The sequence below is a fragment of the Onychostoma macrolepis genome, chromosome 21, assembly GCF_012432095.1.
Source record: "Onychostoma macrolepis isolate SWU-2019 chromosome 21, ASM1243209v1, whole genome shotgun sequence".
Lineage (NCBI taxonomy): Eukaryota > Metazoa > Chordata > Actinopteri > Cypriniformes > Cyprinidae > Onychostoma > Onychostoma macrolepis.
In genome coordinates, this window is record NC_081175.1 from 21,814,196 (window position 1) to 21,835,719 (window position 21,524).

Consider the following 21,524-nt stretch of genomic DNA (forward strand, 5'->3'; position numbering starts at 1 on the left):
TGATTGGATAACATTCACTTGCCGCACCCGCCTATGTAGGATACTATTGGTCAAATTACTCATCTGTCATTTTATCAGCCAATAGAAGCGGAGAACCTCAGTGTTTTGGTTCTGCGTGCTTGGTAACCTCAGCATCCGTCGGTGAGACAATGCAGCAAGCGAATCGATGGCATAGAAGTATTTGTGTTATTTTGGAATGGAGGAGGTAAAAGATGACAAGACATGCAAGGGGTTTGTAGACAGACTCACCCTCGGTATTATTCGGGTTTTGGGTGAGTGGACAGTGTTAATATAAATAATTATAGACTGCATCGTACAATTTGCTGCATGGTCTCCCGGGTTGTTTTGGTTTTAGATGGTCAGGAGGCCAGCTGACGACCAGCTTGGCCAGACTGGGAGACCATCTAAGATCACCAAAGCAGCTTAGGGTGGATTAATATGTTTGTTTTTCTTCATTAAGGTTGCTGTCTAACCACTAATGCAAACCAGGTCAATTATCAATGCCCAAATTTAGATTAATTTCTTATTTAATGATTGATTTATTATGTGCATTGCATTCATGTGTTTGACAGAGAACCTCCCAGGTGTGCTGGATGTACGATTTGTAGAGAAACCCCCTGCAGAAAAGCGATGCCTTCTCTCCTGGGAGCAGGTATGGAGGAATTTCAGTTTAACAGAGAATATTCTCAAAGCAAAGCTTTGATGTGGGTATATTTACATCAGGTGTGTTTTTCCTGTGTTTAAAAGAAAAATAACTGCACTTTGCCGGAAGATCTAAGAGATTTCTATCTCACAACAGATGGCTTCATGCTTGCCTGGAACACCAAGCTGGAAAGTGAGCACCCTGAAACATGCACTGATCTCTTAAACCCATTTTAGTTTGGATCAACTGTAAAAAATGCCTTAAATCTATCCCTATTTCAAATACTTTTTCAAAACTCATCAGTGTTTTCCTGCACATAATTTTTCGATTCCATTTTGTAGTTAAGCTTTAAAAAAAAAAAAAAAGCTCTAATGCATGCTTTTGTTTTTGAGGAAATGTATATGCTTTGTATCTTACAGATGAAGTGGTTCCAGTGGGTTGCATGATGATCAACAATGTTGCTCAGTTACGCCCCCTGATTCAGTCAAATCTATATTCCCTCCCCAATGCACCTACTTTAGCTGATCTTGACTTCGATGATGACTTGGAGGGTGAGATTTTCTTACCTCTTTAGGCATTTTGCTGGTATAGCGTAATTTTTTATTTTTTTTTACATGCCTTTTTGTTCAGTAAAATTTGCATGAATTATACATCTGATTTTTAAAATGTGTACTTTAGAGTTTTTCTGTTTTTAGAATCAGATGGCCCTGAAAAACCTCATTTTGATTCTCGTAGCCGCATCTTTGAGCTGGACCCCTGCAATGGTAATGGCAAAGTTTGCCTTGTTTACAACAATTGTACTTCAGGTGATTATGCATCTCACAGTTAATCCAGAAAGATATAAAGAGATGGCATACAAAAAGATTTCATATCATTTTAATTTACCATCTGGCCCTGTGTCTGCTGGCCTGTTCTGTGTAGGTGTAATGGCCCAGCAGTGTGAGGTGTGGTTCTTGGACCGATCACTTTTCTGGCACTATCTCACCACCTCCTTCACTGCGTACTACCGGCTTATGATCACTCATCTGGGGCTACCAGAGTGGCAGTATAATGTCACTCCGTATGGCCCCAGCCCACAAGCTAAGGTCAGGATCAATCTATTCAGATCTATCTAAACAGAAGATTTGAATGGCTATTTATATTATTTTTTTATTTTATTAATATCTATACAATGTGTTAAAACATTTATATTTGTATAGATTTATATTTAACACATTTATATTCAGATACAATATATATATATATATATATATATATATATTAATACATAATTTGGATTTTATTAAATTAAAGGAGTTCTCAAAAAAACTATAATAAAATGTGTGTGTGTGTGTGTGTGTGTGTGTGTGTGTGTGTATAATGCTGCTGGAAAGTTTGTGAACCCTTTAGAATTTTCTATATTTCTGCATAAATATGATCCAAAAAAGTAGACAAAGAGAACCCAATCAAACAAATGAGACAAATATTTTCTTTGTCATTTATTTATTCAGGAAAATGATCCAATATTGCATATCTGTGAGTGGCAAAAGTATGTGAATCTCTTGGATTAGCAGTTAATTTAAAGGTGAAATTAGAGTCCATCTGTGCAGAGGTGTTTTCAGTCAGTGCAATGACTATCAAATGTCAGTACGTGATCTGTTTTATTCAAAGAACAGGGATCTATCAAAGTCTGATCATGTTTGTGGAAGTGAATCATGTCACAAACAAAGGAGATTACTGAGGACCTCAGAAAAAGAGTTGATGTTGCTCATCAGGCTAGAAAAGGTTACAAAACCATCTCTAAAGAGTACAGATCCACAGGCAGACAGATTGTGTACAAATGGAGGAAATTCAAGACCACTGTTGCCTTCCTGAGAAGTGGTCGACCAACAAAGATCACTCCAAAGCAGAACGTGTAATAATCTGTGAGGTTGCAAAAGTTCCCAGGGTAACTTCTAAGCAACTAAAGGCCTTTCTCACATTGGCTGATGTTAATGTTCATGAGCCCACCATCAGGAGAGCACTGAGCAACCATGGTGTGCATGGCAGAGTTGCAAGAAGAAAGCCACTGTTCTCCAAAAAGAAAATTGCTTGCTAAAGATCATGTGGACAAGCCAGAGGACTATCGGAGTAAGGTTTAATGGATGGATGAAACCAAAATAGAACTTATTGGTTTAAATGAGAAGCTATTATGTTCAGAGAAACGAACACACTGCATTCCAGGTTAAGAATCTTATCCCATCTGTGAAACATGGTGGTGGTAGTATCATGGCTTGGGCCTGTTTTGCTGCATCTTGGCCAGGACAGCCTGCCATCATTGATGGAACAATGAGTTCTGAATTATACCAGCAAATTCTAAAGGAAAACGTCAGGACATCTGTTTAAGAACAGAGTCTCAAGAGAACGTGGGTCATGCAGCAAGACAACAACCCCAAACACACAAGTCATTCTACCAAAGAATGGTCAAAGAAGAACAAAGTTAATGTTTTGGAATGGCTGAGTCTAAGGGTGAATCCCATTTCTCTGTCTTACCTCTTCCCCTTAGTTTTGCGCGTTCACGTGAGAGTAAGGGCTATCCCAATTCTCGTTTTGATGGAGGGGTAGGGCTAAGGGGAAGGGGTAGATACCCCGAGCTTACTTGAAACCGAGGGGTACCCAGAACACACTGCGCAACCGGCAACAAAAGTATTTAAGCCGAAAATAATTTATTTAAAAATTACGACAGTCTTGTTTTGTGCTCTAGACAGTCCTGTACATATATATATTTGCAACCATGTTCTTAATTGAAACGTTTTTAAAAAATCGCTAGTTTGCGACGCTAACGTTACATTGCTGATTTGCACAACAGTCCCGCAGACTAGCCTTGTCTCCATGGACTCCATGCATGTCTACAGTTTTAACAAGTTTGTAAAACGATCCAAAGTTTGTGATAAACACTTGTCGGCTCTGATGACGTAGCAGCCAGCTAGCGACGGTGTATGATGATGTAACCGTAACCAAGTGGTGTCTCATTTCATAGGGGTATGTTTTCACCCCTAGCGCTTACCACTCGGTTTCGAGGGACAAGGGCTAGGGGTAAGATGTAGGGGAAGGGGTAAGACAGAGAAATGGGATTCACCCTAAGTCTAGACCTTAATCCAATTAAAATGTTGTGGAAGGACCTAAGCAAGCAGTTCATATGAGGAAACCCACCAACATCACAGAGGTTAAGTGGTTCTGCACTAAGGAATGGGCTAAAACTCCTACATGTTATTGTGGAGCACTGATCTGCATTTACAAGAAACTTAACCTTCAGTTACTGCAGCAAAAGCGGGTCACACAAGATACTGAAAGCAAAGATTCACATACTTTTGGAACGCACAGATATGTAACACTGGATCATTTTTCTCAATAAATAAATGACACTTGTTAAATTTCTCTCACTTGTTTGATTTGGTTCTCTTTGTCTACTTTCAGGAATTATATGAATTTTGGGTCATATTTATGTAGAAATATAGAAAATTCTAAAGGGTTCACAAACTTTCAAGCATATATATATATATATATATATATATATATATATATATATATATATATATATATATATATATATATATATATATATATATATATACATACATACATACATACATACATACATACATATATACATACATATACATACATACATACATACATACATACATACATATATACATACATACATACATATACATACATATACATACATACATACATACATACATACATACATATATATACATACATACATATATATATATATATATATATATATATATATATATTAATTCTTTAAAAAAAAAAAACTCTGACCCCAAACTTTTAAATGGTGTGTATGTGCACAGTTTCAATATGTAATCTACTGCTACAAACTGATTTGAAATTCTCCTTTGATTTCCTTGATGCAGCAATGGGCGGCCCTCTACCAACCCCTGACGTTCCATGGTGACTCTCATTCTGATATGGCCGGTGAATCTCTACTGAACAAACTGGACCCAGCCAAGGCATTCCGTGGCAAGGCCAAGCCACCCACTCCCAAGAAGAAGCAGGCAGCACAGGTCCCAGCGAGCGGCGGGAGCACAGCCAAAGCACAGGGGGTCTCAGGGAGACACAGTGTGACTAAACGATGACCCCATGCAGTGTCCCAACAAATGCCCATGGAATGTTCTCATATAGGCATGTTGATTGTACTTTATGCTCATGCTGGACATTTAACCTCATGTAAGCAGCTTAATTTCATCCATTGATGCCCATGAGTCTGTGTATGTACACGATATTTAATAAAAATCAAAGATGGAACAATCCTGAGTCCTGAGATTCAATAGCTTATAACCCAGAATTTAGTTGTACACACTAGACTGAGAAAGTTGGCTTGAGAAATGCAATCCATAGGCATTTCAGGTGGCATCCATGTCTCATGTTATGCCTGTAAACATCCAGGTGTCCCCAGTGGAAATGTCTGCTTTGTTCTTTGGTCCCTGTACCATCCTTGGTCCTTAAATTAATCAGGTCTAAGAGTGAAACTCTCATACAGACATCTCTGTACTGCCATTCTTGCACTTTTCCAGAGGAACGCTTTCAGGATCTTCTGCAGACTGTGTCTTAGTGCTCTTAAGATCAGGGTGGTGTAGCTCTACAAATGCTTTGTAGGTTAAAGCCCCAGTCACTCCACCAATAAAGGGGGCCACCAAAGGTACCCACCACCAGCCATTGCCGGCCCTGTAAATAAGTTGAGACAACACTTGAATTATATTTAATCAAATTATGCAGTTAAATTAAAACAATAAATGCTACTGTGGTATGTATTTTAGCATTATGTATTATTTTTATTTTTAATGAACAATGATGTAAAAGTAATATTTTTATTTTTATTTAATTACAATTTGTTACTTTAAATGATTTTAAAATAATTAATTTAATTTTTTACATGAAATTATAGTGATCGTAAATAATACCCCAAGTTCAAGCATAGTACTATATATTTATTTTTTATTTTTTTCCTGTTAAAGATTTGATCTGATAATTGTGATTTTTTTTTTTTGAGCAAAATTATAATAATTGGTTCCAGGTATTAATTAAGTAATGTAAAAAAAAGTAATCATTATGCTATTTATTTTAATAAACATTTGTGAAAAATAATACATTGTTATTTCAGGTTTTTATTTTATTAATTACTTTAAAACATTTATAATTATTAAAGTATATAAAAAGAACTGTATTTTGAGTTATAGTAAATCATTTACCAATTTCAGGTCAGACATACTACTGAAAATATTTTCCAGTTACAGATATGATTTGATAATTGTGACTATTCCTGTTATCAACATTTCAGCAGAACATAATGAAAGGTTTCAAGTCAGGCACATCAGGAATTCAAACCACAAGTTACAGGTTTAGTGACCGAAAAAAAACAGGAGGTGTTACATATCATTAACCCTGACTCAAATACACACATTATTGAGTGTTTCATAGCTTGATTTTGTATTTTTTCACCTGAAAACCTCCATGCCCCAACCTGCCATCAGTGTGAAGACTCTCGGTCCCAGATCTCGTGTAGGATTGATGGCATAGCCACTGTTGCTCCCGAGAGAGACACCAATGAGAATCACCAGGAGCCCCACACCCACAGGCTCACCTCCAGGCACGACCGGCTGGTTCCTCTGGTCTGCCAGAGCCATCAGACACAGCAACAGCATTGCAGTGCCCAGAACCTGATTCAGAGATTTTAAAATATCTTCCTCAAAAAGTTTTTAAAGAAATAGTCCACCCAAAAATGAAAATTTGATGAAAATATACTCACCCTCAGGCCATTCAAGATGAAGATGAGTGTGTGTCTTCATTGAAACAGATTTGGAAAATTTTAGCATTACATCAGTCACTCACCAATGGATCCTCTGCAGTGAATGGGTGCCGTCAAAATGAGAGTTCAAACAGCTGATAAAAACATCACAATAATCCGCAAGTAATCCACACGACTCAGTCCAGCAATTAACGTCTTGAGTAAGAAACAAATCCAACATTAAGATGTTTTTACCTAAATTGTTGCTTCTGGCCAAAATATTTAGTCCATAATTCATTAAAGCGCTTCTTCCAGTGAAAAAGTCCATCCCCTGTTGTCCTCTCATCTAAATCCACTGACAGATTTCTTTAGAACTGTTTTGGATTGTTTTCGCTTTTAAAAGGTTTGATCTGTGCATATTTCTCTCCTGATTCAGATGAGACAACTTTTTTTTTTTTTACTGGAGAAAGCAATATTATGAATAGAGGACTTTGAGCCAGAAACAATGATTTTAAGTTATAACATCAAGAAAACATCTTGATGGATTTGTTTGTTACAAACATGCAGCTTTTCACTTCACAAGATGTTAACTGATGGACTGGAGTCATGTGGGATTCTTGTGATGTTTTTATCAGCTATTTGGACTCTCATTCTGACGGCACCCATTCACTGCAGAGCATCCATTGGTGCGCAAGTGATGAAATGCTAAATTTCTCCAAATCTGTTCCGATGAAGAAACAAACTCATCTACATCTTGGATGGCTGAGGGTGAGTACATCTTTTATTTATTTATTTTATTTTTGGGTGAACTATTCTTATACACAATCATGTTTTTGGTTCATGTTTTAGTTAATTATGGAGCATTTATATTCATTTTCAGCATACCTGATCAAAGAATCCAGTGTAAATTGAGATGTAAGGTGCTGGATATGTAGCGAAGATCCCAGCTGTTGCTTTGGGGCCCGACACAGTGAAATTGCCCCCACAGTAATGATGTATAGCATCTATAAAGCACAGCACAGATGTGAGCGAAGAAAGCTTGTGGCAATTTATTTGACCTACTCCAACACTAAGAACAAAAATAACTCCAGAAGAAGATGAGTATTTGCTCACCATAATAAAGTAAATAAATGGTCCCGGCAGCAAGGAAGGAACCCAGAAACTGGGCGAAAACATACAGTGGGAACATCTTCCAGCGCAAACGGCCAAATACGCACATTGTGAATGAAACAGCTGCATTCATATGAGCTCCTATGTGATAGAGTAAAACATTGCATGATTGTCATTATGGAAAACAGTAAAATCTAACCTGGTGTTTGGGGACAAGAGGGTCTCACCTGATACTTTTCCACCAATGTGCACACCCATAGCCACACCCAGCCCAAAGCCTACATTTATGCTGAAATACTCTCCAAAAACACCATTTCCCGTGACCACTTGTGCAACGGTGCCAAGTCCAAACACCTGGAATTCAAAAACAGAGTCTGTCTGATCATTCACAGATGCAGGCATTATAGGAAAATAAACCCTTGTGTAAAGCTTATTTCATACTTATCAAATAAATAAATACATTGACATGAATTATTGATTTTAGTTTTGCATGTATAGAGGCCATGATGTCACAGAAACAAGGTAATAGTAGTTAACAGTTTTGTTATTGGAGATAAAATTAAAATGGACATTTAAAAATAGCAAAAACTATTCAAATTGAAACAAAGCACTGATGAACAATGAAAATAAATATTCAATGAAAAACTAAACAAAATGATTTAACTAAATGAAAATTAGAAATATGTTTAAATTGAAGCAATAACATTACTAACTGTAAATAAGTAAAAAAGAACAAAAACTAATAAAAATTACAAGAGCACGTAACAAAACTACTAAAAATGGAACTAAAATTAAAAATAAAATTAGCTTTTAAAAATAAAATCTAATTCATATTATTGAATATAGAACATTAGGTTTGCATAGGTTTTCTCTCCCTGGTCAGTTACATAGCATTGCTATTGGTCAAGTTTTTTTGCATTTAACATGGTCACCTTGATTTCACCTGACAATAATGGAAAAAGTACATCTAGCCAATCTTTCTAAGAATAGAATTTATGTAGCACATGGTCTGACCTCAATCACCAGTGCAGTGTCAGACTGCTGACCACTCATGCAAACTGTGAACATGTGATCCAAAGCATTACAATCACAAGTACACAATGCTCAATGAAGACTTCATGAAGGAATGAATGAATAATTCAATGAACTGATACAATGAAAAAGAAATCATCAGTAAAATACTAAACAGTAATATTCTATTTACCTGTCTTCCAAGCTTGGCATCATTACATGCTGACAATTATTCACATCTTTATGCATTGAAAATGCTAATCATTCACCATTAAGCAGAATAACGAATTCTTACAAAAGAAACAACCTCTTACCATCATGATGAATGTGCAGAGGGTCTCTGCCAGGACCACTCGAATGCATTTATTTTTTATCTTCAACTTGGAAACTACAGTTGGTGCCAAATAGCTCTGAATACTACCATCCTCCATAGTGCTAACTTCCTGTTTCATTTCCTCTCGCTCTTTTCTGTAGAAATCTGTTTCTCAGTTTGCCAATTCAGAATCTTTGAATGGTTGTCATTAGGCTTGAATGGATTGTACTGTAGTGTGTGTCAGTTTGTCAGCAATGTCTATTTATATGAAGTCTTCACCCCTCCCCCACCCCAATCTTGGCTAATGGGAGGGGGACAGGAAACAGACAAGAAACACACACTGACAGCAGTGAGTTGTTTAAACTTTCAAATGTTCCATCAGTATCAATTACAGATAAGATTATCCTGCAATATATCATATGAACTGATATGTTCTTACAGTAACACAGATAATTCACTTGAACTTTAAATTGTGTATGTGCATGCAAACTGTGATTTTAAACATATAGTTTCTCAATTGTGGTACAAGGTCTCAGCTTTAATTCATAATATTTTAACTAGTTTTAACTGATTCATGTAGCTATTGTTAATAAACTTGAACAATCAAAAAATGTAATAAGTAATTATTAATGAATGATTTACTCTTCTTTGTACCCTGTACACTAATAATATGGTATCATCAGTATTTACCAGAAGTTTTATAGAATTTTTTTAAAAGTTTATCTCTTGCTGATTTTTACTGTGGAATGTAGGAACTAGTGGTAAGAGATAAACAGGTAATAGCTGACCAAAGTGCATGCCAATAGTTTATATAATACAATTATAATATTTTTATTACATTTTATAATTACATTTTCTCATTTTGAAGTTTTTTCAATTAATTTCAGTTGAAGTTTAACTTTTAGTTCAGTTAGTACTTCAATTTAAAATGATTTTAATTAGTTGCAAGGCAAGTGTAAGTTTTAGACTAAGTTTCTCAGTTAATATTCATATTTGTCTTTATTTCAGCTTTACTTCAATGATCACAATTGTTTTTAACAGTTTTTGACGATAACAACACTGATTAGTTGGTATGCCAGTTGCAATATGGAGACATAAGTTACTTTATTATTTTACTGTGAAGATTATGGTGAAGTGTGTAATTTCGGTGCTAGTACATAATCACCAAAAGGAAATGCAAAAGTATTGTTTCCAAACACATTTCACAAACTTTTTCCCATTAGGATGTGAAATAGGCCTACTCTTCTCCACACCTGAATGGGTTAAAAATGAATTTACAGCTAATACTAAAACTGAGGAATGTATTATTTAGACTTTTATGTGACCTCCATCTATCTGTGGTTGTAAGGACCTGTTCTGCATCTGGTGTGCTGAGATAGCGACTCTGCGCTTCACGACCACATGACCCTCTGAGACACAAACACACCACACACATTCTCACACACACTACAAGGCCACCAGTTTGATCTAAGATGGCCAAGATGTGTTTATTACAGTAATATGTTTTTTTTTTTGGCCAATTATGGACTTGAGAAATGTAATTATGTATAATATTTAACGTTTTACTATGGAAGATCATTTCTCTGTAGATTTAATATTACATGATTTAGTAAGTATAACTTAAGAACTACAGTACAACCACTGAAAGGAACCTGTGTAAGTATTTTCCTCAGCAAAGATAAGGAGCCGATAAGGCATGTGATAGCAGGCCCCTGGCCTTTGCCCCTCAATATGTGGGTAAATGATATTAAAAATGTTTTTAGCTGCATGAATGATTTTTAAGAGTGCATGAGAGCCATTGAAATGAAAAAAAAAAAAAAAAAACTTTATTTTATTTTTATGTGTCAACAAGGCCATGATACACTCTCCTCAAAAGCGATAGTTCACCAAAATGAAAATTCTGTCAAGATGATATTTTGAAGAATGTGGGTAACCGAACAGTTGTTGGTCCCCATTGACTTCCATAATATATGGAAGAAATAAAAAAATACTATGGAAGTCAATAGGGGCCATTGTTTGTTTACCGATATTTTCCTAAATATCTTCTTTTGTGTTCAGAGAACGGTAGGTTAGGAATAGCTTGAGGGCGAGTAGATTATAACAAAAAACATTTGGGGTGAACTATCCCTTTAAGGATTAAGTGTGTTTATGCTACTTTAAATACAGTGGGGCAAAAAAAGTATTTAGTCAGCCACCAATTGTGCAAGTTCTCCCACTTAAAAAGATGAGAGAGGCCTGTAATTTTCATCATAGGTATACCTCAACTATGAGAGACAAAAATGATTTAAAAATCCAGAAAAATCACATTGTAGGATTTTTAAAGAATTTATTTGCAAATTATGGTGGAAAATAAGTATTTGGTCAATAACAATTTCATCTCAATACTTTGTTATATACCCTTTGTTGGCAATGACAGAGGTCAAACGTTTTCTGTAAGTCTTCACAAGGTTTTCACACACTGTTGCTGGTATTTTGGCCCATTCCTTCATGCAGATCTCCTCTAGAGCAGTAATGTTTTGGGGCTGTCGCTGGGCAACACGGACTTTCAACTCCCTCCAAAGATTTTCGATGGGGTTGAGATCTGGAGACTGGCTAGGCCACTCCAGGACCTTGAAATGCTTCTTACGAAGCCACTCCTTCGTTGCCCGGGCGGTGTGTTTGGGATCATTGTCATGCTGAAAGACCCAGCCACGTTTCATCTTCAATGCCCTTGCTGATGGAAGGAGGTTTTCACTCAAAATCTCACGATACATGGCCCCATTCATTCTTTCGTTTACGGATCAGTCGTCCTGGTCCCTTTGCAGAAAAACAGCCCCAAAGCATGATGTTTCCACCCCCATGCTTCACAGTAGGTATGGTGTTCTTTGGATGCAACTCAGCATTCTTTCTCCTCCAAACACGACAAGTTGAGTTTTTACCAAAAAGTTCTATTTTGGTTTCATCTGACCATATGACATTCTCCCAATCCTCTTCTGGATCATCCAAATGCTCTCTAGCAAACTTCAGACGAGCCCGGACATGTACTGGCTTAAGCAGGGGACACGTCTGGCACTGCAGGATTTGAGTCCTGGCGGTGCAGTGTGTTACTGATGGTAGCCTTTGTTACTTTGGTCCCAGCTCTCTGCAGGTCATTCACTAGGTCCCCCGTGTGGTTCTGGGATTTTTGCTCACAGTTCTTGTGATCATTTTGACCCCACGGGTGAGATCTTCGTGGAGCCCCAGATCGAGGGAGATTATCAGTGGTCTTGTATGTCTTCCATTTTCTAATAATTGCTCCCACAGTTGATTTCTTCACACCAAGCTGCTTACCTATTGCAGATTCAGTCTTCCCAGCCTGGTGCAGGTCTACAATTTTGTTTCTGGTGTCCTTTGACAGCTCTTTGGTCTTAGCCATGGTGGAGTTTGGAGTTGGACTGTTTGAGGTTGTGGACAGGTGTCTTTTATACTGATAACGAGTTCAAACAGATGCCATTAATACAGGTAACGAGTGGAGGACAGAGGAGCCTCTTAAAGAAGAAGTTACAGGTCTGTGAGAGCCAGAAATCTTGCTTGTTTGTAGGTGACCAAATACTTATTTTACCGAGGAATTTACCAATTCATTCTTTAAAAATCCTACAATGTGATTTTCTGGATTTTTTTTTTCTCATTTTGTCTCTCATAGTTGAGGTATACCTATGATGAAAATTACAGGCCTCTCTCGTCTTTTTAAGTGGGAGAACTTGCACAATTGGTGGCTGACTAAATACTTTTTTGCCCCACTGTATCTATTTGTGTCTGTGCCAGGACTAGAACATACTTTGGAGAAAATGTGACAATGATATCAGCTTCATATCTTTGCTTTGTGTATTTCATTAGGTCACGGAAATCGGAAGTTTTTACATTGTGTGATGGGGGAGAAATATTTTCTCACCGCTTCCTCAGCTTCCTGATCATCAGTCCTGGGTTTTGGCCTTGACCTGCAGCATATCCATAAGCGGTTTATGGAGTAAAAGCCAGTATAAGCCAGTTTTATCTAATGTTTCCTAGTAATTTCTATGCTGTTTGTTCAGAAGAATGCTGAACACGGCAGAAAAGGTAATCTGAGGTACAGGCAACTTAACCTCAGGATTTTCCTGATGAACTGCCTGTAGAAAGACACTAGTTCACAATCAGATTGCTTCTTTTCACAAACGTAGGCTATCATTTTCTACAGGTTACATCAGAAGTGAGAAGTGAGTCACTGAACCATTGGTTCAACAATTCGTTGAGAAAAACAAATGAATCATTCACTCAACCGATTAGTTTAAGAAAAGGGAAGGCGGTGACATGTGGCCAAGTATAGTGACCCATACTCAGAATTTGTGCTCTGCATTTAACCCATCACAGCAGTGAGTAGTGAACAAACACACACTGTGAACACACACCCAGAACAGTGGGCAGCCATTTATGCTGTGGCACCCAGGGAGCAGTTGGGGTTCAGTGCCTTGCTCAAGGGTCTCAGAGAGCACTGGACATTCACTACAATCCATGCCAGACCTGAGACTCGAACCCATGACATTTGAGTTACAAGTCCAACTCTCTATCCATTAGGCCACAACTGCCCCTAGATTACAACCTTGAATAATTTAGGGAAAAAAACACCACTACTGTGTTGCAGAAAATCTGCTGCGACTTTGTATCGAAAGTGCTTTCGATGACAGAGCAAAAACAAAGTAACTGCCAATATTGTGTCTAAAGTTACCCAAGTTAATTAAAGTTACTTAATTTTAACTTCTTGACTTCTGATGTATAAATGCTATCACGGCTCATGCCGCCTCCTTAATAAAATAACATCTTATAGAAATTCCCTGAGCCTTTTCTATAATGTTACATTTTTGAATTTGTAATCAATGTAAAAAAATAAATAAATAAAAAGGTCTTGTGGGTATTTGGGTCACTAGTTGGTGTTTCCTTGCTTTATGAATTCATAAATAAAATAAAAAACTTTTCTAGGGGATTTATGCTATTTTGGTCATATAAGTAGGGTACATACAAAGTTATTAATTAAAAAAGACATTTATTTTATTGTTCCAATACATAAATCACTGTGTTTTATCTATCTACTGTATCTATCTGTCATTTTAGCTTCTTCTATTCCTGTACCAGCGTTTATCGGTAAGTGAATCGCAACATCAAGACTCAAGTCTGTGTTTACTCTAAGTGAATGACGGGAATGGTTTTCAGATATGCTTTTATAGTCTTTGCCCTGTGCGCGCGCGTAGTGCGCAGTCGTGCCGTGGAGGTCAATTTACTCGGATAATGCTTTAATACATTGTCTCTTTTAAGTAAACCGAGGATTTCAGCGGAGGCACGCAGACTTGATAAATGAACTGGGAGTGGAGTGACATTTATTCCCATCCGTTATGGGTGGTTTCAACGGCGATCCTGGCCATAATTGTGCGCGCGCAGCGGAAAGCATTGTGGAACCCGCGCGCTTGTCCCGTGAAGTTAAACGGAAAAACTGCGATCGTCACTGGAGCTAACACGGGTGAGAATCAAAATTAATGATATTTTAATGTATGGTGGTGAGCACATAAACGCTTACCTGGGTAGAATTATGGAAGACACTTTTTTACACAGAAGACGAGTTACTAATAGGCTAGTGTCCATGATGAAACTACAAATACTGTGACGAAAGACATGTTTCATGTATATGAAACCTAAACTTGTTTGTTGTTTATTTTTTGTGGAGCCGCTCCGTCTTGCTAAAACTGGTTAAACTAGCAAACAGGCTCGTGATAATCTGTACCAGATGTTTTACATTTGTTGTGTCTGGAGTGACTGGTTTAGGTCATGGTCTTCACAAACAAAAATGTAATTGTTCGGTCAGTGGTTGAATGTTTAGGTAATTTGACTCAGATGTTTCCTCTGAGAATTTTGAAAAAATAAAATAGAGAATATAGGATATGTGAACAGAAACATATGAGACAGGGTGAATTCAAGTGAAGCGGGACGCTTTTTGCAATTGAGGTGACTGGGGAAAATGTAACAAATATAAATGAGTATACAATTATTATAAAATGATTCTGTATAACTGCTCAAATAATATACAGTTTTGGAGAAATTTGATGAAAAACATGTTTGGGGTTATATTGAAATCTCTTTTGTTATTGCGATTTTTCTTTCCTGTGGGTACATGGCATATGAAAGTAGGAGCTTAATTTAAGTTTGATATGATGATGATAAAAGATATTATATATTTTTAAACAGTTTTGGCATGTGCTATTGTGTTGCATAAAGTCATACATAATTCTGTTGACATAATTGCTCACTTTCTTACTCCCTACTACTTCTGTGTCATTCACCTCTTGTTATCTCCTAGGTATTGGGAAGTTCATTGCCCTGGACTTTGCTCGTCGTGGGGCACGGGTGATCCTGGCGTGCCGGAGCGAGGCTCGTGGGACTGCAGCGCTGCAAGACATCAAAGAAAGTACTGGGAACCAGAACGTACATCTGCGTCTGCTTGACACCTCGTCGCTCGACTCTGTCCGGAAGTTTGCGGCACGGATCTTGGAGGAAGAGAAGGAATTCCATATCCTAGTCAATAACGCAGGGGCCTCAGGTGGAACGGCCATCTCTTTCTCTATCAATCTCTCATTTATTCAATTTTTATGTCCATACAAACCATGGTTTGTTCACGCCTACAGGCCTGCCCAGTAAGATCACTGCAGATGGGTTGGAAATCACTTTTGCAACCAATCACGTTGGCCCATTTCTGCTCACCAGTTTGCTTTTAGGTCAGACAGCATTCCCATTCACATTGCTAATGTTTTTTTTTTAGATATTAAAGAAATGGTTCTCCCAAAAATGAGAATTTGCAGAACATTTACTCACCCTCAGGCCATCCAAAATGTTGCTTCATCAGAACACATTTGGAGAAATTTAGCATCACTTGCTCACCAGTGGATCCTCTGCAGTGAATTAGAGTACGAACATAAAAACATGATTAAAAAATCACAATGATCCACAAGTAATCCACACAACTCCAGTTCATCGATTAATCTTATAAAGTGAAAAGCTGTGAGGTTGTAAGAAAGAAATTAATCTTTAAGGCATTTAACTTTAAACCATGGCTTCTAGCCAGAATTTGAGTTCTCTATCTGTAATAATTCTTTCTCTAATGAAAAAGTTCACCACCTGTTGTCCTCTAACATCAAAGTCCACCAAAATAGTTTTGGCTTATAAGCAGTGCTTGATTTTGGCATATTACTCTCCTGATTCAGCTGTTTGGACTCTCATTCTGACGGCACCCATTCACTGCAGAGGATCCTTTGGTGAGCAAGTGATGTAATGCTAAATTTCTCCAAATCTGTTCTGATGAAGAAACAAACTCATTTATATCTTGGATGGCCTGGATAAACACATCTGGATTCTGGAAGTAAGACGTATTTTTATTGTCACACAGACCTTTTGAAGAAATCAGCTCCAGCTCGCATTGTAAATGTTTCGTCTATGAACCACTGGAGGGGTGAGGTAAACTTTGATCATTTCCGTGGTCACAATCTAAATCATGTGATGGATGCTACGTATAACCACACCAAGCTGCACAACGTCATCTGGACAAACGAGTTGGCACGCAGGCTTCAGGGCACAGGTACACATCCAAACCACAACTCATTATACTGATTAAAAATGAGCAGAAAGTCATAATTAGAATTGGCATCGCTTCATAATTCAGTTATGTGCATAATGCAGACTCTTTAAACTATCTTATAAATTAATTTGTGAGTGGGTCACACAGGAAAGAAAAATAAGACGTATAGGAAAGAAAAATCTCGAATGAAACTATCTCAATTATTTCTTCTTAACATGAGGTGAAATGTAATTAAGCTCATGTAGAGCGTTAGAATGTCTCGAGCTGTGCTCAAATACCAAAATACAGTATATGCAATTATAAGAGATTTTAATAATAAACTACATTTCTACTCATGAAAAGAAATCCTATTTTTCTGCTTGGTTGAAGTATTTTGAGCTGTGAAAAGAGCACTTCTGACTTTTATGACCGGAAGTGATGTTGAAAAAGGAACATTTAATGTTGGAAAGTGCTTCGTTTTTTCAATTGAGATCATGGTTTGTGTGTTTCAGGAGTGACAGCAAACTCTCTGCATCCGGGTGTAGTTATGACCGATGTAATGAGAAACTACAACTTAATTATCCGATTCCTCTTCAACTTGGTCGGCTTTTTCTTCTTCAAAGTGAGTCCACTATCAATCCAATCACTGTAAACAACACTCAACATTTCACAACAACAACTGCTTCCTGCCAACTCCTCTAGCTGCACTAGTGCACTAGTTTCCATAGTAGGTGGATAAAGTGTGTTAGTGCTTTTCGTTTTGACTGCGATTCTGGAAAAAGGTCACAGACACTCCTAAACGTTCAGCTGTGCAAGGGAGTCTACATATTTATGCATCACAGATGTTTATTTGCCTTAGAGGCGCAATACCATTGATTGCTACAAAAGAAAGGAAAATAAAGTAGAGAGAATGCGAGTAACAATAGTGTTGCTTCACTGAGAAGCAGAAATGGCCAGATTCTCTGGAAGGAGTGAAATTAAAACTCTAATCTGGCAACCAAACTAGGTTTCTTAAGTTTCATTTTAACACTAGAAAGGACCCACAAGAGTTTAACAACAGCAAATGAGATTTATGACACGACACTTGTTTAATACAATATAGGCCTATAAGAAATATTCAGCAGAATATTTTAACTATGTGTGTTTATGCATTTTTTCCACCACAGACTGCTGAAGAAGGGTCTTTCAGTCCAATATACTGTGCAGTGTCTGAGGAAGCAGAAGGAATAAGTGGAAAATACTTCGACAGTGACTGTTCCCTGGTCTTACCAGCACCTCCTACCAGAGATCCTGCTCTTGGAGTGAAGGAATATGAGTTTTGTGAGAGACTGACTGCTAAACCTTAAAGGGACAGTTCAAAAAATCTATCATGATTTATTCACCCTCATTCAAATCTGTGTGGTTTATATCTTATGTCTATTTCTTTGCGGATCTCAAAACAGACCAAGGCCGAATCCCAATTCTATTTTATACCCCTTCACCTTGTCCCTTGAAACAGAGTGTCAAGGGGTAGGGTTGAAAATATTCCCCTAAGAATTGGGACACCACTACTATACCGTTACACATCATCATACGTCGTCTAGCTCCTAAAATACACACACCTATACTGGTGTGCTCGTGGGCATTAGATCCTATATTAACGTGCTGCTTACTGACACACACACACACTGGAGATCGTGCAGCTCTCACATCCAGGAGCAAAGAAACTTGTCAATGCTGCCCCACGACTTTTATTAATAACAGTTTAAATACTGAATCACTACATTATATTTGCAACGAGAGGATAAAATCACTGTTTTTGAAGTAAACTCACTCATTGTAAAGATAGACACGCAACTTTCATCTCTCTCTCTCTCTCGCTCGAATTTGCAAAATTTGAGAAAAGGGTTTAGCGATTTCTAACTATTGGGGGGAGTAGACCCCCTCAATGTCTATGGTGGTTATCGCCCTGATCAAACATGAAAATATGTTGTGGCACTGTTGTGCAGTCAGTAACGTTAATGGTTTAATGTTTGCAAACCTTAGCGATTTGTTTTTTTTGCAAACATTTCTTTGAATAACATGACCGTAATTTTAACACATGATTGAAAATAACATAACAAATGATTACTTTTCATTAAAATCTTTATTAATGTCAACAATGCTTACATGCTTAGGCTATGTGACTTTTTGTTCAGCCATGTTACCGCTGTAGCTGGTTTATGCGGAGATAATTCATACCCCTTCATTTAAAGTGTGGTCCTGAAAAATCTTCGTTTGAAGGGCTATCTGGCCCTTCCCCTTACCCCTACCCCTCCAACCAAAAGAGAATCGAGAAAGGGGAAGGGCTAAGGGGTAGAAATGGGATTGGGCCCAAACTTGCCACATAAGCTGTCCATATGTGCTACATTCCAAGTCTTTTGAAGCTTTATGTGAGAAACCGACTTAAATGTATTTTTGTCCAATACTAATTGTTTCATAAGCTCACTAAATCAGACACTGCTCTTACTGATTGTTGTAATGTTAATCTTACAGAGCAGAAAATGTTGTTCAAAACCTCTTTGAATGAAGAACATATAAAGACTCATTCTGTCATTATGGTTGTCTCTCAACAGCTTTTACAGGGAGCTGTTCTTTCCGTTGTAATACTTTTGATGTTACCTTCTGCAATGTGGTAGTTAATTCTCTCAAACTTATCCAATAAGGCAAAGAATGAAGGCTGTTGAAGACAAACTCTTAAAATGTAATGTGAATTCCTGCTTTTCCACTGTAGACACATCTAAAGGTTTTAACAGATGTTCTCTATTTTGCTATAAAGAGTTTTCAGATTGAGAATTGTATTTTGTTATTTTGCATAGCTATATATGTTCTGTTTTTCTTTTCTTTCTTTTTTTTTCTTGACTATGTTATTGTTTTGGTTTATTTGTTGGGGTATTATTATTATTATGGTAATATTGTGTTAGGTCATGTGACCTTTGATCACCTGGAGGTATAAAGAGAGGCATATCAGTGTTGTTCATTTGTCTGATGAAGAGCCTGCATGCTCGAAACATAACACACTATGCAAATTTTTTTAAATACATTTCTTTGATACTTTTGGAGCTTTGGTGTTGCCGACTTTGCATTTCTAATATGCTTCTACTTGTTTTTTAGTCGAGCACCCATTTGAGATCGATGTGCGTGCTGTTGCTTACTCTTTGCTATAAAGAGTTTTGCAATAAAATATTGGCTAAAGCTTCCATAATTAAAAAAAGTAGGGTAAATGCACCTATTAAGCTCACGTACCCATTAAGCACACTTCCATTTTTGAGATCAGATTATAAAAAGAAAAAATAATTTATTATCCAACTTGATGTCTTAACCAATTGATATGTTTGTTACTATATACCTCCTATAATTTCAAGTCAATCAAATCATTGCACTCTGAGATATGAGTCCATGTGTTCACACTGCCTGGCGGCCAAAAGAGGAGCCCCATTAATGTGTTTTTTAGATGTTTAAGCCTTTATTTTGGATAAGTTTCACTACTTATTGTTAAATTAAGAGATTAATGTTCAGACTTTTGCATAACCTGGAACTTGGATGTGAGAAATAATTACATTAGATCCAAAAGATAGTTTTAGCAACACAGCGCAGATGCTACAGAACACAGTTAGTTGACTAGCTGTATAAGATTGTGTGCTGTGCTAATATATTACTTCACAGGCATTACTGGCTTGTACTTTTACATCCATAATATTATGAATTGACAGTTTATTGCTAGTCTGTCGTTTTACACTGCTGTAATTTTTAAAGATTTCATAATTATTGTAAGGTGAGCTTAAATCACACAGCTTCAGTGTGACGTCAATACACTCTCAGAAATAAAGGTACAAAAGCTGTCACTGGGGCGGTACCTTTTCAAAAGGTACACTTTTGTACCTATTAGGTTCAAATATGTACACTTTAAGTACTAATATGTACCTTTAAGGTACCAAAATGGACCCTTTAGGTACAAACATGTACCTTTTGAAAAGGTACCGCCCCAGTGACAGATATTGTTAATAATACTTGTTCATATTAAAATATGTATGAACTTAATACATGACCTAGACTATATATTTAGCAAACTCCTGTCATTCTCTTAAAGAGTGAACACTAGTTTCCGTGTTCATCCCCATGAATTAAATATTTTATTGGTTTTTTTTATCTGATTTTTGAATGTGTTACTTAGCTGAACGTGGACTAGATGTTGCAATGTGCTTAGATGACACTTCATTATGAATATATAAATGATTGAATTGAATGCCTTGGTTCTTGATTTTAGTGTTCTGTTTTTTTGTGATTGACTTTGTACCTTCAAAAAATATATTTTTACAATTATTCTTTAAAAAGTTTCCTTAAAATAAACATTATTTTTTAATAAAACATGATGTGAGCTTAATGGGAACAGGGGTGTGCTTAAAGGGTACAAAAATTTACCCATTAAGTACAGCCAGACTTTGAATTTAATGATGTATATCTTAATTGAAATGCTTTTGTCATTTAAAATAAAATTAAATATTTTTGTGTGAGAGATTAATATTTTATTTTAACATAACTTGTACTGAAACCAATATCTTGTGCACTAAAAATGTCTCAGTGTAGATTTTGGTGAGCTTAATAGGTACGTTTACCCCTATGTCCAAATTTAGGCATGCATCCTATACACTGTAAAAAGTGATAAGTTACCTTAACTTAAAAAAATTGAGTATCGTTCAAAAGTCTGGAGTCGGTATGATTTCTTAAAGAAATTATTTTATTCGGCAAGTATGCGTTAAGCTGATAGAAATATATACCAAAGAATCTTGAAAAAAAAATAAATAAATAAAAATCTAGCCACAAGTTTCCACAAAAATAACTAGCAGGATCATGTGACACTGAAGACTAAAGTAATGGCTTCTGAAAATTCAGATTTACCATCACAGGAATAAATTACATTTTAAAATTTATTCAAATAGAAATCAGTTGTTTTAAATTGCATTGATACTTCACAATATTACTGATTTCACTGTATTTTAGATTAAATAAATGCAGCCTTGGTGGGCATAAGAGACTTTTGTGGAGTGAAATGCAAAGC

At 36.8% G+C, this 21,524-nt stretch overlaps 3 protein-coding genes across 4 annotated transcripts; 2 read left to right on the forward strand and 1 right to left on the reverse strand.

Annotated features, from left to right (window-relative positions):
* Positions 1-95: 95 nt before the first annotated feature.
* Positions 96-4,935, forward strand: tpgs2 (tubulin polyglutamylase complex subunit 2). Of its 2 annotated transcripts, none has more exons than XM_058757968.1 (7): positions 96-272; positions 573-652; positions 748-835; positions 1,063-1,194; positions 1,345-1,449; positions 1,565-1,728; positions 4,552-4,935. In XM_058757968.1, the coding sequence occupies exons 1-7, from the start codon at positions 197-199 to the stop codon at positions 4,771-4,773; spliced, it is 867 nt and encodes a 288-aa protein (XP_058613951.1). In that variant the 5' UTR covers positions 96-196; the 3' UTR covers positions 4,774-4,935. The 2 variants fall into 2 exon arrangements, with proteins under 2 accessions (XP_058613951.1, XP_058613950.1); XM_058757967.1 differs by having other exon boundaries at positions 99-272; positions 1,339-1,449; positions 4,552-4,931.
* Positions 4,936-5,137: 202 nt separating this feature from the next.
* Positions 5,138-9,075, reverse strand: aqp7 (aquaporin 7). Its single transcript, XM_058757966.1, has 6 exons — positions 8,858-9,075; positions 7,760-7,886; positions 7,536-7,673; positions 7,308-7,426; positions 6,137-6,354; positions 5,138-5,362 (listed from the first exon to the last, which is right to left on the reverse strand). Exons 1-6 carry the CDS (start codon positions 8,993-8,995, stop codon positions 5,170-5,172), a joined length of 933 nt encoding a protein of 310 aa, XP_058613949.1. The 5' UTR covers positions 8,996-9,075; the 3' UTR covers positions 5,138-5,169.
* A 4,984-nt stretch (positions 9,076-14,059) lies between these two features.
* On the forward strand, positions 14,060-20,711 carry zgc:64106 (uncharacterized protein LOC393348 homolog). Its single transcript, XM_058759336.1, has 6 exons — positions 14,060-14,362; positions 15,197-15,436; positions 15,522-15,611; positions 16,280-16,468; positions 16,960-17,069; positions 17,614-20,711. Exons 1-6 carry the CDS (start codon positions 14,200-14,202, stop codon positions 17,791-17,793), a joined length of 972 nt encoding a protein of 323 aa, XP_058615319.1. The 5' UTR covers positions 14,060-14,199; the 3' UTR covers positions 17,794-20,711.
* The last annotated feature ends 813 nt before the right edge of the window (positions 20,712-21,524 follow it).

Coding starts and splice junctions, on each gene's coding strand:
- tpgs2 (XM_058757967.1), top strand. CDS start 197: ATGGAGGAGGTAAAAGATGACAAGACATGCAAGGGGTTTGTAGACAGA. Junction 1,195..1,338: donor CTTCGATGATGACTTGGAGG/GTGAGATTTTCT, acceptor TTCTGTTTTTAG/AATCAGATGGCCCTGAAAAA. Junction 1,729..4,551: donor GCCCCAGCCCACAAGCTAAG/GTCAGGATCAAT, acceptor TCCTTGATGCAG/CAATGGGCGGCCCTCTACCA.
- aqp7 (XM_058757966.1), bottom strand. CDS start 8,995: ATGAAACAGGAAGTTAGCACTATGGAGGATGGTAGTATTCAGAGCTAT. Junction 7,887..8,857: donor TCTGCACATTCATCATGATG/GTAAGAGGTTGT, acceptor TTTGAATTCCAG/GTGTTTGGACTTGGCACCGT. Junction 7,674..7,759: donor CATTGGTGGAAAAGTATCAG/GTGAGACCCTCT, acceptor TCTATCACATAG/GAGCTCATATGAATGCAGCT.
- zgc:64106 (XM_058759336.1), top strand. CDS start 14,200: ATGAACTGGGAGTGGAGTGACATTTATTCCCATCCGTTATGGGTGGTT. Junction 14,363..15,196: donor CGTCACTGGAGCTAACACGG/GTGAGAATCAAA, acceptor GTTATCTCCTAG/GTATTGGGAAGTTCATTGCC. Junction 15,612..16,279: donor GCTCACCAGTTTGCTTTTAG/GTCAGACAGCAT, acceptor ATTGTCACACAG/ACCTTTTGAAGAAATCAGCT.